At 43.3% G+C, this 14,976-nt stretch overlaps 1 protein-coding gene across 2 annotated transcripts in view; it reads right to left on the bottom strand.

Annotated features, from left to right (window-relative positions):
- Positions 1–3,419: 3,419 nt before the first annotated feature.
- LOC124722474 (putative glutathione-specific gamma-glutamylcyclotransferase 2) overlaps positions 3,420–14,976 on the bottom strand; it is a 29,266-nt gene continuing 17,709 nt past the window's right edge. The window contains exons 2-4 of one of the 2 annotated variants that reach the window (XM_047247629.1): positions 14,509–14,544; positions 10,161–10,447; positions 3,420–3,867 (exon numbers count right to left, since the gene is read on the bottom strand). In XM_047247629.1, the coding sequence (XP_047103585.1) occupies positions 3,618–3,867; positions 10,161–10,447; positions 14,509–14,544 (573 nt within the window). In that variant the 3' untranslated portion in view covers positions 3,420–3,617. The remainder of the gene's footprint in view (positions 3,868–10,160; positions 10,448–14,508; positions 14,545–14,976) is intronic. The other variant, XM_047247630.1, reaches the window with a different exon arrangement.

Raw genomic sequence — 14,976 nt, 5'->3', positions numbered from 1 at the left:
TCAGGTCTCTAAAGCAGTTTCCACACATCTCTCTGCAGGAAGGATTTGTGAGACCAATTAATTAGTTTTCTCACAGATCACACATGTCTGTAGTCATATGGTTGTGTAATTAAAATGATTCTCTTATTTAGTGTAACTATACTGAATTCCCTACAGTTTGCTAGATTTATCTATATTTTTATTGTCCATAGATGATAAAGTAAAGAAAATGTAATTGATTTAATGTCCTTCATTCACAGACATACTTCAGAATGGTAAAAGATTAACTAAGAGGGGCCTCTGAATACATGTGCTCCTTTAAAGCTAAAAAAATTAAATTTGTCCATTGTCTTAATACCTGAGTAGTTTACATAGTTATTGAATAAAAAACCTGTATGCTACAGTTATAAGGTGGTATTAAAATATGCCAGTTCTCAACTCGGACTGTGATGTATTTAATGAGTTCATAAAAATGAAAAGTTTTCCTTCACTTGATCTTCACCTTTCTCATGAAAGATTTATACATATGACAGCTGGAATTGTTGGTGCTCTGCTGCATAAATAGATGACACACAAATTAGATTGACTGCAATGTCTTAATATAATTATCATGTGGACCTAGCTGTATAACATCACAATTAATGATTCTGAGAAGTTATTGTGTGCTTCACATATATGTTTTGCAGGTCTTTGTCTGAAAGAAGTCTTTTTAAGAAAGTCTTGTTTTCTTGAAAGTGATATTCTGTGTACACTGGAGATCAGTGGATAAGAAATAGTTTGTAGCTAACCTGAATGGGTCACAAATGAAGTGTCGGTGTAAATTGCTGGAATGTATCCAAGTTTATTTTGGAATAGTTTTTTATATAGAGAGGTCCATAGATAACAAGATGTGTTAAAAGAAAATTCCAGTGCTTCAGAATAGGTTTCCTGCAAAATTTAATTTCCTCTATTTACCTTTGGTAAATTCACTGCTAGGTTGGCTGTTGACTGCACTGGTGCTTGTGAGAACTACATGAGAATACAAATTTGACCAATACCCAAAAATCAGCCTGTGTTATTTCTGTTAATAAACTTGCTCATATCTTATCACATAGTTACATAATATGTTACTTTGTAAGACAGGAGGTGAGTACAACTAGTATCAAATCAGCACTTCTGAATACTGACTGTCGATCTGGAAGACTGTTGTTTTAAGGGAGTTTAGAGTTTACTGTATCTGTGTAGCCTAATACTGGGCTAGTCACCAATCTTCGCCTCAAACACACAGTACCCCAACAGTTGTATAAAAGGGCAGACGTTCACAGGATTTGTACACTGATGATGTACACGAAATCCCTCCATTTGGATAATGGTGGCGTTGTACCATCTGCTGCCAGGTTCACATCAGTGCGTAAATTGACTGCTGGGAAGGGAAAGCGCGCCATTACGTAAGAATGGTGATTTTAGTAGTTTGGTATTGAAGGATATACGTGTCTGGGGAACTGCGATCTATTTAAAAAAAAGTCTCTTTAAGGCGGGGTAGGACGTCAAACGGGCCGACTTGGAGCAGGAGAAGCACCACAGGACATTTTAATTTCCACTGTCTATACTTTTACAAGTAAATTCATAAAACTTTGTCAGCATGCCCAGGAAGGATTCAGGATGCACACTTGTAGCAGCGGAAGTTCAAAAACATAACAAAATAATTTTTTTACATGTGAAATTTCATTATTTTTTCACTTACTATTGGCTGCATTTGTTGCTATGGGTACACTTTTCTCCATAAGTAAGAGACTGTTCGATGAATTTTGCACAGCATACATACCATACTTACAGGTGTTTGAAACTCTAGAATCTATTTAATTTATGAAAAAATTTATGAGCTGTTACGTTTTAAACTTTATGTTTAGAAAAAAATCAAATTTTGTAGTTAATTATCTCAATTCTAAAGGTGGCAGGGGTAAAATACAGGGAGCGAAAGGCTATTTACAATTTGTACAGAAACCAGATGGCAGTTATAAGAGTCGAGGGACATGAAAGGGAAGCAGTGGTTGGGAAGGGAGTAAGACAGGGTTGTAGCCTCTCCCCGATGTTGTTCAATCTGTATATTGAGCAAGCAGTAAAGGAAACAAAAGAAAAATTAGGAGTAGGTATTAAAATTCATGGAGAAGAAATAAAAACTTTGAGGTTCGCCGATGACATTGTAATTCTGTCAGAGACAGCAAAGGACTTGGAAGAGCAGTTGAATGGAATGGACAGTGTCTTGAAAGGAGGATATAAGATGAACATCAACAAAAGCAAAACAAGGATAATGGAATGTAGTCTAATTAAGTCGGGTGATGCTGAGGGAATTAGATTAGGAAATGAGGCACTTAAAGTAGTAAAGGAGTTTTGCTATTTGGGGAGCAAAATAACTGATGATGGTCGAAGTAGAGAAGATATAAAATGTAGGCTGGCAATGGCAAGGAAAGCGTTTCTGAAGAAGAGAAATTTGTTAACATCCAGTATTGATTTAAGTGTCAGGAAGTCATTTCTGAAAGTATTCGTATGGAGTGTAGCCATGTATGGAAGTGAAACATGGACGATAAATAGTTTGGACAAGAAGAGAATAGAAGCTTTCGAAATGCGGTGCTACAGAAGAATGCTGAAGATTAGATGGGTAGATCACATAACTAATGAGGAAGTATTGAATAGGATTGGGGAGAAGAGACGTTTGTGGCACAACTTGACCAGAAGAAGGGATCGGTTGGTAGGACATGTTCTGAGGCATCAAGGGATCACCAATTTAGTATTGGAGGGCAGCGTGGAGGGTAAAAATCGTAGAGGGAGACCAAGAGATGAATACACTAAGCAGATTCAGAAGGATGTAGGTTGCAGTAGGTACTGGGAGATGAAAAAGCTTGCACAGGATAGTGTAGCATGGAGAGCTGCATCAAACCAGTCTCAGGACTGAAGACCACAACAACAACATCTCAATTTTTACGACAGTTTTTAATAGATTTGGAAAATTCTAGAGTTTCATACACCTGTAAGTATGGTTTGTATGCTGTGCAAAATTCATCAAAGAATCTCTCTTACTTGTGCAGAAAAATGTACCTATAGCAACAAATGCAACCAATAGTAAGTGAAAAAGCGATGAAATTTCACATGTAAAAAAATTTATTTTGTTATGTTTTTGTACTTCCACTGCTACGAGTGTGAATCCTGAATCCTTCCTCGTCATGCTGACAAAGTTTTATCAATTTATTTGTAAAAGTATAGACAGTAGAAAATAAAATGTCCTTGGTGCCTCTCCTGCTCCAAGTCGGCCCGTTTGACTTCCTACCCCCCGTTAACAAGTTTCTCGTTTCTTCTAGCCTCAGCCAAATGTGGGAAAGTACAAACTGGGTACAGGAGAAAATTCTTTAATTTCGAAAGGGCCGGAAAGAAGGTTTGTTAGGAAGGCGGAAAACTGAACAACATTTCCGAAAATAAAAAATAGCTTTAATTATCCGCAAATAAAATTTTGCGATTAATAAATATCTCGCTTGTGCAGCACAGACTAGATAAGCGACGCGACGTAAACGACAGCAGACGAGGAACGGACGAGCGGACGAACAGAGAAGCGACGAGACGCGACAGAAAATCAGTCTTGTAATCGTGGCGGCAGCGGCGGCCGCCTACATGTTGAGGCAGCGCAGCTTCTTGGGGGGGACGGTGGCGGTGAAGTGGCGGCCCGCCCCCGCGCCGGCAACTTGGCCGTCGCCGTCGCCGTCTCCGTCGGCGTCGCTGTCGCTGCAGTCGTCGAAGCAGTGCAGCGGCTTGGGCGGCGCACCCATCAGCGCCTCCACGCTCTGCCGGCTCTCCCGCACCGCCGCCACCACCAGCCGCTCCAGCTCGAACAGCTCCTCGTCCGAGTCCGGCGCTATCCTGCAAAATTCATCTTACCGTTACATTACAATTTTAAGAATCAAGGAGCAATTAGAACAGGAGTTAGGGGAATATCAGGGAGGTTTCAGACCATGGAGAAGCTATGCAGAGCAGATAATTAGTTTAAAATTAATTATGGCATACTACAAGAAACGGAACAAACCTCTGGCAATAACATTTGTAGATTTTAAGAAGGCATATGACTGTTTCCACAGACCTTCAGTATTAAAAATTTTAAGAAATCTAGGACTCCATCCAAAACTAATTAAAATAATACAATTCACTCTAACCAAAACCAAATCAAAAGTGAAGTTTAGAGGAGAAATTTCGGAACCATTCCTCATAAAAACAGGCTTAAGACAAGGTGACTGCCTATCACCATTACTGTTCAACTGTGAACTGGAATACATAATGAGAGAATGGTACAAGGACGATCCAACGATGATAAGAATTAGAAGTGCAAAAGATGATATTAGCTTAAACTGCTTGGGATTCGCTGATGATCTTGCTCTCCTAGCCAACACCGTTCAAGAAGCCAGGCAACAAGTGAAATCACTACAAGAAATAGCAGAGAAAGTAGTCCTTAGAATATCATTTGAAAAAACGGATATTATGCTAACTGATCCACCACTTGCAAACAAAATTACAATAGGAGAACAGGAAATCAAAATTTTTGATAAATTTAAATATTTAGGCGAAACAATAACATACAATCTAAATGAGAAGTCGTCATGGCAGAATCGAATAAAAAAACTGAACTACACAAATTACATTACCAAAACTACATACAACAAAAAAAGCCTATCTATAGATGCAAAATTAAAACACTATAAAACAGTTACACAACCTATGCAGCTGAAACTATCTTCAAAACAACTAATACAGCAGAAATTGACAGAATACTAATAATAGAAAGAAGAATAATTAGGACATGTAAAAATAAACAGTATAAAATAAATGGACATTGGAGAATAGCATCAAATGAAACAGTATATAAGAAAATAAAACCAGTCATGAGCACAATCAGGAAGAAACGCATCTCATTCTTTGGACATCTCATGAGAACTCCAGAAATCGGAATTAGTAAAAAAAAAATAATACAAAAATTGTGGAATAGCAAGAGCGACATTAAATGGATCACAGAAATTAAGGAAGATACAAAAGAACTTCAAATTACAGTAGATGACCTAAAAAACAAGACAGTGAAAATCAGAATACTGCAAGACCCGCAAACCAGACTACAAACGAAAATCAATAAAAGGAGTACAGGAAGAGTGGTGTCAGATGAAGAAAGAAAGAAAATATCTGAAAGAATGAAGAAATATTGGGCAGACAGAAGAGCAAAACACCTATCATATAAGAATAGACTCTAATAATTATATTACCTAAATATCGTATTAAGTTATTGTTGAACCAAATAGTATCCCTGTGTAACAACTTGTTTACAACTTTGTATTTTTGACTAGAGTGGGCCAATGAAGGCCATAAAATAAATAATAAAATAAAAACACTACTGGCCATTAAAATTGCTACGCCAAGAAGAAATGCAGATGATAAACGGGTATTCATTGGACAAATATATTATACTAGAACTGACATGTGATTACATTTTTACGCAATTTGGGTGCATAGATCCCGAGAAATCAGTACCCAGAACAACCACCTCTGGCCGTAATAACGGCCTTGATACGCCTGGGCATTGAGTCAAACAGAGCTTGGATGGCGTTTACAGGCACAGCTGCCCGTGCAGCTTCAACACGATACCACAGTTGGTGGAGAGTAGTGACTGGCGTATTGAGACGAGCCAGTTGCTCGGCCACCATTGACCAGACGTTTTCAGTTGGTGAGAGATCTGGAGAATGTGCTGCCCAGGGCAGCAGTCGAACATTTTCTGTATCCAGAAAGGCCCGTACAGGACCTGCAACATGCGGTCATGCGTTGTTGTTTGTTGTTGTGGTCTTCAGTCCAGAGACTGGTTTGATGCAGCTCTCCATGCTACTCTATCCTGTGTAAGCCTCTTCATCTCCCAGTACGTACTGTAGCCTACATCCTGCATTATCCTGCTGAAATGTAGGGTTTCGCAGGGATCGAATGAAGGGTAGATCCACGGGTCGTAACACATCTGAAATGTAACGTCCACTGTTCAAAGTGCCGTCGATGCGAACAAGAGGTGACCGAGACGTGTAACCAATGGCACCCCATACCATCACGCCGGGTGATACACCAGTATGGCGATGGCGAATACACGCCTCCAATGTGCGTTCACCGCGATGTCTCCAAACACGGATGCGAAAAATCATGATGCTGTAAACATAACCTGGATTCATCCGAAAAAATGACGTTTTGCCATTCGTGGACCCAGGTTCGTCGTTGAGTACACCATCGCAGGCGCTCCTGTCAGTGACGTAGCGTCATGGGTGACCGCAGCCATGGTCTCTGAGCTGATAGTCCACGCTGCTGCAAACGTCGTCGAACTGTTCGTGCAGATGGTTGTTGTCTTGCAAACGTCCCCATTTGTTGACTCAGAGATCGAAACGTGGTTGCACGATCCGTTACAGCCATGCGGATAAGATGCCTGTCATCTCGACTGCTAGCGATACGAGGCCGTTGGGATCGAGCACGGCGTTCCGTATTACCCCCCTGAACTCACCGATTCCATATTCTGCTAACAGTCATTGGATCTCGACCAACGAGAGCAGTAATGTCGCGATACGATAAACCGCAATCGCGATAGGCTACAATCCGACCTTTATCAAAGTCGGAAACGTGATGGTGCGCATTTCTCCTCCTTACACGAGGCATCACAACAAAGTTTCACCAGGCAACCCCGGTCAACTGCTGTTTGTGTATGAGAAATCGGTTGGAAACTTTCCTCATGTCAGCACGTTGTAGGTGTCGCCACCGGCGCCAACCTTGTGTGAATGCTCTGAAAAGCTAATAATTTGCACATGACAACATCTTCTTCCTGTCGGTTAAATTTCGCGTCTGTAGGACGTCATCTTCGTGGAGTAGCAATTTTAATGGCCACTGGTGTAAATGTTCACGTGTCGTAAGTTTCGGTTCGGGTCGGTTGTTTGAGGGAGGGGACAAAACAGCGAGGTCATCGGTCTCATCAGATTAAAGAAGGAAGTAGGCCTTGCAAAGGAACCATCCCGGTATTTGCCTGGAGCCATTTAGGGAAATCACAGAAAACCTAAATGAGGGTGGCTGGACGCGGGATTGAACCGTCGTCCTCCCGAATGCGAGTCCAGTGTGCTAGCCACTGCGCCACCTCGCTCGGTATGTCGTACGTTTATCCAGATGTTTCATTTTACAGTTTATGCTCGATTTTCGTTTCCATTTCGAATATACAGGGTGACAATTATTGAACTATATGAAAAAAACCGTAAATTACTTACAAACTACAGCGAACACACATTTTATTCAACCTGTAAACGTCACTACAGGTGTCCGGATGTAGGTTATGACATGTTCGATATCCCTGCCATCACCGGCGATGATGTGACGCAGACGAATAGCGAAATCTGCATGACCCACAGAAGTGTCCGAACATCATTACTACCGATGACCTCCTGAACGGCTTATTTCAATTCAGCAATGGTATTGCAGTTATTTCTGTACAACTTGTCTTTAATATGGCTCCACAAAAAGTAGTCGCATGTGATCAGATCCGGAGAATACGGCGGCCAATACAGGCCCTTGCCGGTGGCTTCCGGGTGCCCCAGAGCCAGAATGAGGTCCCCCAAGTGCTCCCTCTTGCATAAACCACATCTTGTCGAAATTGTGGTCACCGTGGATAATGGGGATGAAATCATCTTCCAAAGCCTTCACGTTCCGCTCAGTAGACATCAAGGAATATCGCACCGATTATTCCGTAACTGGACACTGGACAGCACACAGGGTGAAGAGACTTCTCGATCGCGAAATGGAAATTCTCAGTCCACTAAATGCGCTACTTTTGCTTATTGACGAACACATCCAAATGAAAGTGGGCTTCGTCGCTAAAACAAACAACAATGCGTATACTAATTCCCATCATGCCTCGCGGCCCACCGTACAGTTTGAAAGTCCTAACGCAAACCGTTCAGAAGTTACGACAACTTTATTTCATATAGTTCAATAATTGTCGCCCTGTATCTCAATGACAACAGACTCTCATAATTTTGAGAACATAGAAATTTACAATAATTCCAATCCCAAAGAAAGCAGGTGTTGACAAATGTGAAAATTACCGAACTGTTAGTTTAATAAGTCAGGGCTGCAAAATACTAACGCGAATTCTTTACTGACGAATGGGAAAACTGGTAGAAGCCGACCTCGGGGAAAATCAGTTTCGATTCCGTAGAAATATGGGAACACGTGAGGCAATACTGACCCTACGACTTATCTTAGAAGCTAGATTAAGAAAAGGCAAACCTACGTTTCTAGCATTTGTAGACCTAGAGAAAGCTTTTGACAATGTTGACTGGATTACTCTCTTTCAATTTCTGAAGGTGGCAGGGGTAAAATACAGGGAGCGAAAGGCTATTTACAAATTGTACAGAAACCAGACGGCAGTTATAAGAGTCGAGGGACATGAAAGGGAAGCAGTGGTTGGGAAGGGAGTGAGACAGGGTTGTAGCCTATCCCCGATGTTATTGAATCTGTATAGTGAGCAAGCAGTAAAGGAAACAAAAGAAAAATTCTGAGTAGGTATTAAAATCCATGGAGAAGAAATAAAAACTTTAAGGCTCGCCGATGGCACTGTAATTCTGTCAGAGACAGCAAAGGACTTCGAAGAGCAGTTGAACGGAATGGACAGTGTCTTGAAAGGAGGATATAAGATGAATATCAACAACAGCAAAACGAGGATAATGGAATGTAGTCGAATTAAGTCGGATGATGCTGAGGGAATTAGATTAGGAAATGAGACACTTAAACTAGTAAAGGAGTTTTGCAATTTGGGGAGCACAATAACTGATGATGGTCGAAGTAGAGAGGATATAAAATGTAGACTGGCAATGGAAAGGAAAGTGTTTCCGAAGAAGAGAAATTTGTTAACATCGAGTATAGATTTAAGTGTCAGGAAATCGTTTCTGAAAGTATTTGTGTGGAGTGTAGGCATGTATGGAAGTGCAACATGGACGATAAATACTTTAGACAAGAAGAGAATAGAAGCTTTGGAAACGTGGTGCTACAGAAGAATGCTGAAGATTAGATGGGTAGATCACGTAACTAATGAGGAGGTATTGAATAGGATTGGGGAGAAGCGGAGTTAGTGGCACAACTTGACTAGAAGAAGGGATCGGTTGGTAGGATATGTTCTGAGGCATCAAGGGATCACCAATTTAGTATTGGAGGGCAGAGTGGAGGGTAAAAATCGTAGAGGGAGACCAAGAGATGAATACACTAAGCAGATTCAGAAGGATGTAGGCTGCAGTACGTACTGGGAGATGAAGAAGCTTGCACAGGATAGAGTAGCATGGAGAGCTGCATCAAACCAGTCTCAGGACTGAAGACCACAACACCAACAACAACAGAAATTTACACAATGCAAAATCAAAGTCCGCATTCACTATTATCAAAATTTCACTTAGAACTGCGATTACGAACTCAGGTCCGCATAATATGACTGTGTGTGCGAGTAAATGAGGGGAATATTGTTTCTTTTAGTAATTCCGGCCTACCCTCCGAAAGTCTTTCTCTAATTTTTTTTCCTTGTTGGGGGCGGGGGTTCTTTCCCACTCTGACTCAGCTTACTAAACTTCCTGCGGTTTGCCTGTTCTGGTTGTGGACTCTCGAACCGTATCGGTTCAAATGGTTCAAATGGCTCTGAACACCATGGGACTTAACTTCTGAGGTCATTAGTCCCCTAGAACTCAGAACCACTTAAACCTAATTAACCTAAGAACATCACACACATCCATGCCCGAGGCAGGATTCGAACCTGCGACCGTAGCGGTCACGCGGTTTCAGACTGTAGCGCCTCGAACCGGTCGGCCACTCCGAACAGAATCGGATTTGTTGTACGGCCAGCCCGTGAAAGGGCGCCTTTACCTGGATTCAATGTTCTCCACAATCGCCCTGAACTGAAGCCTATCCACGTAGGAAAGAAAATGGAAAGTAGTTTGTAATTTTCTAGATTTCCTCGCCACTTTAGCAATTCTACGGCACTCTATTCCGCGAAAGTTACCTGAGAATCTTGGAAATGCACACGAAAAAATTTAAACGCTTGTACTAAAATTATCCCTCGACCTCCACCCACGTCCGGTGGATCTAAGCAAAAAGTGCAGAGGCAGGAGAGGGAGACTTACGTGCGCACGAATTGTGCCAGCCGCAGCACGTATTCGACGTTGTGGCCCGAGGCGCCGCTGGAGGAGGCGATGTGTCGCGCCATGTCGGGCAGCGGCGCGTCGCCCAGCCAGTGTCGGTTGTCGGGCGTGGCGACGTACAGCAGCACGGGGAACGCCGGCCGGTCGGCGCGCCGCGGCTCGAAGTTGGCGACGAGCGTGCGGTAGCCGCCCAGCTCGCACTCGCGGTCCTTCAGGTACGGCAGCGCCGCCTCGCCGCGCACCAGGAACGCGCAGCCCCACACCTCGCCCTGCGCAGCCACAAGACGCACCACTGTAGGTTATGCAGTTCCACTAACTCGACAATATAAGCTCTAGGGCCAAACATTAGGAGACAGCGGGCTCATACCGCCTAACATCGCACCTAGAATCGATTCGGCGAGGAACGGAGTCTCCGAGTTCCTTCGAGTATGCCGTATCGACTGAAGCCTGTCAATCGACACTCGTTTATGATCAGGTACGCTACGTTTTACCCACCGTTCCGAATAGTCCTCGGCATTTCCTACGGAATTAACAACGGACCATTTAGCGGGCCAATCGAGGTGCGGAATGTTACGGCGTGAAGTCGAATGCCGGCACGCCAGTCGGGAACGAAAGAGCAGAGACGGCTGTGAAGAAGACGTCAGCCAATTGCACGCTGACCGACCCCTCTCCAGGACGACAACGTGACGGTAGCGGCCTCTATATGAAGAGAACATAAGCGCCGCGCCCGACTGGCCACGGCCCGCCACGCGGGATTAGCCGAGCGGTCTAGGGCCCTGCAGTCCTGCACTGTGCGGCTGATCCAGGAGGAGGTTTGAGTCCTCGCTCGGGCATGGATGTGTGTGTTTGTCCTTAGTATAATTTAGGTTAACTAGTGTGTAAGCTTAGGGACTGATGACCTTAGCAGTCAAGTCCCATAAGATTTCACACACATTTGGACATTTGGCCACAGCCCAGTTCTACGAGAAGCTTCGAGACCAGCGACCTGAACAGAAGTGTCAAAGCTCATTACTTCACTTGTATTAGAACTGTTATACTAAACACACACACACACTCCGTTGTCAGGCCACGAGTGGCCTACCGGGACCATCCGACCGCCGTGTCATCCTGAGTGGAGGATGTGGACGGGAGGGGCGAGAGGTCAGCACACTGCTCTCCCGGTTGTTATGGTGATATTCTTGACCGAAGCCGCTACTATTTGGTCGAGTAGCTCCTCAATTGGTATCATGAGGCTGGTGCACCCCGAAAAATGGCAACAGCGCATGACAGCCAGGATGATCACCCATCCACGCGCCGACCACGCCCGACAGAGCTTAACTTCTGTGATCTCACGGGAACCGGTGTATCCACTGCGGCAAGGCCGTTGCCCGTTATACTAAAGAACATTGATTATTTTGTTTGTCGCTCTTTGCTTGCGACACATCTGTTTAACACAAAGTTAAGTATCGTCAATTACTTTTCGTAATAAAACTCGTTAATACGATTTGCTTGAATTGTTGTCTAGCGATCGGAGAAAGCAGGTTTCCTAGACTCCCCATATTCGACGACTAGGCAGGATTCAACACCGAATGTTCGTCGAAATAGCGACGTGTTTACGCAGCCCTGTGAACACGGCTGTCGATATCTCGCTGTCCACACCAGACGACGATCTAGAAAATGGAGAAGAAAGGCAACACTTGGTCACTGAGAATCTGATTTGTGTTCACGGGCTCAAGTCGTGATACGAAGAATACTCAAGGGACATCACAGTACCATCCTCCTGCTCGAACTACACCATTGAGAAACTGTAGGTTATACGCCTCATTACACAATTCATTCGAAAAGAGGCAAAATCGAGACCCGTCGGATCGCACTACGCGCCTCCAGTCTGCTGCGTCCAGTTTCTACGTTATTTGGTCTATCTAAGACGCGCAGCTTTACGGGCCATTGTCAGCGATGGCCTTCTGCGAGGTATCCGTCTCCACATATCTATTTGCAATGTGCATGCAGTTCATTTCGCACTGTTCACTCGGAAACTGGTTGAGTTAGACTTCCAGTCACTGACAGTATTAATTCCTGTCGGGCTCCAAATCAATCGCCGTTGACAAGGTGTGACAATCGTACCGGTCCCTGTCACTTAAGACCTTGTTACTAGCACTACTCTTACGCAGTGTTAATGGCTGCGAGTAGCAACCACTTCTCCTAAACGTGTTGCACAGTCCCCGTTGATAAACTAACAAGACGGGCAACTTAATTCAGTTTGTGGTTATGGAGACGTCCGAGCACTATAGTTCCTTTCTGCACGTCGATCCAGCTTCCTGCACTGCTGCCATACAAGCGACTGGGCCGGCCGCGATGGTCTCGCGGTTCTAGGCGCTCAGTCCGGAACCGCGCGACTGTTACGGTCGCAGATTCGAATCCTGCCTCGGGCATGGATGTGTGTGATGTCCTTTGGCTAGTTAGGTTTAAGTAGTTCTAAATTCTAGGGGACTGATGACCACAGATGTTAAGTCCCATACTGCTCAGAGCCATTTGAACCATTTGAGCCAAGCGACTGGAACATATACACCACTTCACGTCGGCGGTCACCGTCTAGTAGCACGCGAACACCATCTACAGCGCCCCAAAGCGAGTAGTACAGGGTGTCAAATATTTTGTAGGGTGAGCTTATCACGGAAGACAAGGTCGAATATATGAGAACATGGTGAAATGTTCTCAGCCTGCACCTGGAATGACAACGATATAAATCAAATTTCGTTTTAATTGTGTTGGGAAATGCTTCGAAATGAAGTAAGCCAAAAGTCAACTTGATCTTGGAAGTAGTTCTGCATATTACGTAAAACTGTCCTCCCTCTCGAAGATTATTTATCGAACGATTAAAGGCGTTTGAAGTAGCTGGCGCCATAAACATGACAGAAACGAAATGAACAGATTACATCTGATTGAAAGGGTGCTCAATGTTATCTCGGATGAAGATGACAGTCTTCTTATTGATTACTTTGTTGTGGGTGAAACTAAAACTGAAAAAGCCGGCCTGGGTGGCCGAGCGGTTCTAGGCGCTAGTCTGGAGCCGCGCGACCGCTACGGTCGCACGTTCGAATCCTGCCTCGGGCATGGATGTGTGTGATCTTCTTCGGTTAGTTAGGTTTAAGTAGTTCTAAGTTCTAGGGGACTGATGACCTCAGATGATGAGTCCCATAGTGCTCAGAGGCATTTGAACCATTTTTGCAGCATTCATTACAAAACAAAAGCACAGTATTGTGTATGTTCTACGGTATTATACTGTAAAAATGTACAGTATTGTGCTTTTGATTTGTAATCATGAAATTGTTCTACTACGAAGTGACGGAAGAATCAGTTAACACGAACTGTATTTGCTGATCACGGAGGAAGCCAGTACTTCTTGGTCAAACTCACGAACTTATAAATACGAACCACTGTTCAGTTACGAGCAGTTGTGCACAAATACGATTGTACAGAAGTTCTAATGGGGACTGCAAACCTAATATCCAGCGGTCCTAATGTTTGTTGTTTGCTTCCCTATATTCGTTTAGGTGAATTCTCAGGTGACTCTCAGTGACACTCAAGTGGCGCGCGTATGTGTAACACACTTTATATTTCATAAACAAGTCATCACTCAGTGTACCACTGTTACGTAGCTGAGGTTAGGTGTCTCGCCTAGCCTACTAGACAGCGCTAACAACCAAAGAAGTGCTGCAATCATTGTACCAAATAGAATGGAAGGCTAAAAAACTTTAACGAAGTCTCGGGTCACACAATGTTGAAAGCAAAAATCTATGGAACTGACAGCGTTTTTCCTTAATAATTCCCCTTACTCAGTTTTATGTAAGAAATGCACACACAAGCTCAATCAAAGACACAGATAGACAGAAAGTCGGACCTGAAGCCCTCATTCGAGAGCACGGTTTCACATACTCTCGCAGTTGTAACTGTCGGTGAAAACTAACACGATAAGAAAGCGGACACTTCCTAGCTTTTATAAATGCCACACTTACATTCCAGAACATTCTTTAAGATACCATTACCGCCAGGAGAATACCTCCACTGTGATTTATTATCTTTTTTATGGTTTCACACTGATGAGGAGCAAGTTCGGAAAGACTGAATACAGAGAGTTTTCATTTACGCATGTAGTTCATACAAAGTTGCGTCTGAACACTGACAGCCCAACAAAGTTACGTATTTGGCGTAGAAGGGAACATTTACATGTTGAACCACTTTTGTAGATATCTCAAAAGTGATAAGCAAACAGCGTTCCGCTTGTACTGCTTAATGTCGCAGAGATGTTTAATGTTCAACGTTATCAAAACAAAACAATGTTATGACTCACCTCTTTCTCCTGAACCATCGTCGCAACGCGGCCGGGCTGTTGACAAAAGAGAAACTACAATTAGTGTTTCTATATACAAAATTTGAAGGAAGAAGTTATCTTTGATAATAGTAACTTTTAAGTACATTGCTGCTGGTATACCAGATAACTATAAACACGAAAATCGTAGGCATAGTAAAGAAGGACTTCAGTTAGACTAATACCAATTCTTAAGTACGCATGTATCAGTTATTACTTAAATATGACTACCACTATGCTGCTTCACTACAAGACTTTATATAAACACTGAAACCATATTACGCAATGTTCTTACGGAAGACGGAGTCAGAACTTGTCTTTTTATTAAACGATCTCATCTGCGCCTACAATGAGAGTGGCAGTGAACTGGTTGAACAACTTACCTCGCATTTGGTAGAATCTAAGTTCACATCTCGGTCCAACAGTTCTGTATTAGATCCTCCCTTGTTT

Source organism: Schistocerca piceifrons, chromosome X (genome assembly GCF_021461385.2).
Source record: "Schistocerca piceifrons isolate TAMUIC-IGC-003096 chromosome X, iqSchPice1.1, whole genome shotgun sequence".
NCBI lineage: Eukaryota > Metazoa > Arthropoda > Insecta > Orthoptera > Acrididae > Schistocerca > Schistocerca piceifrons.
Note: the sequence above shows the minus strand (reverse complement) of the source record. Positions and strands in the feature narration are given on the sequence as shown.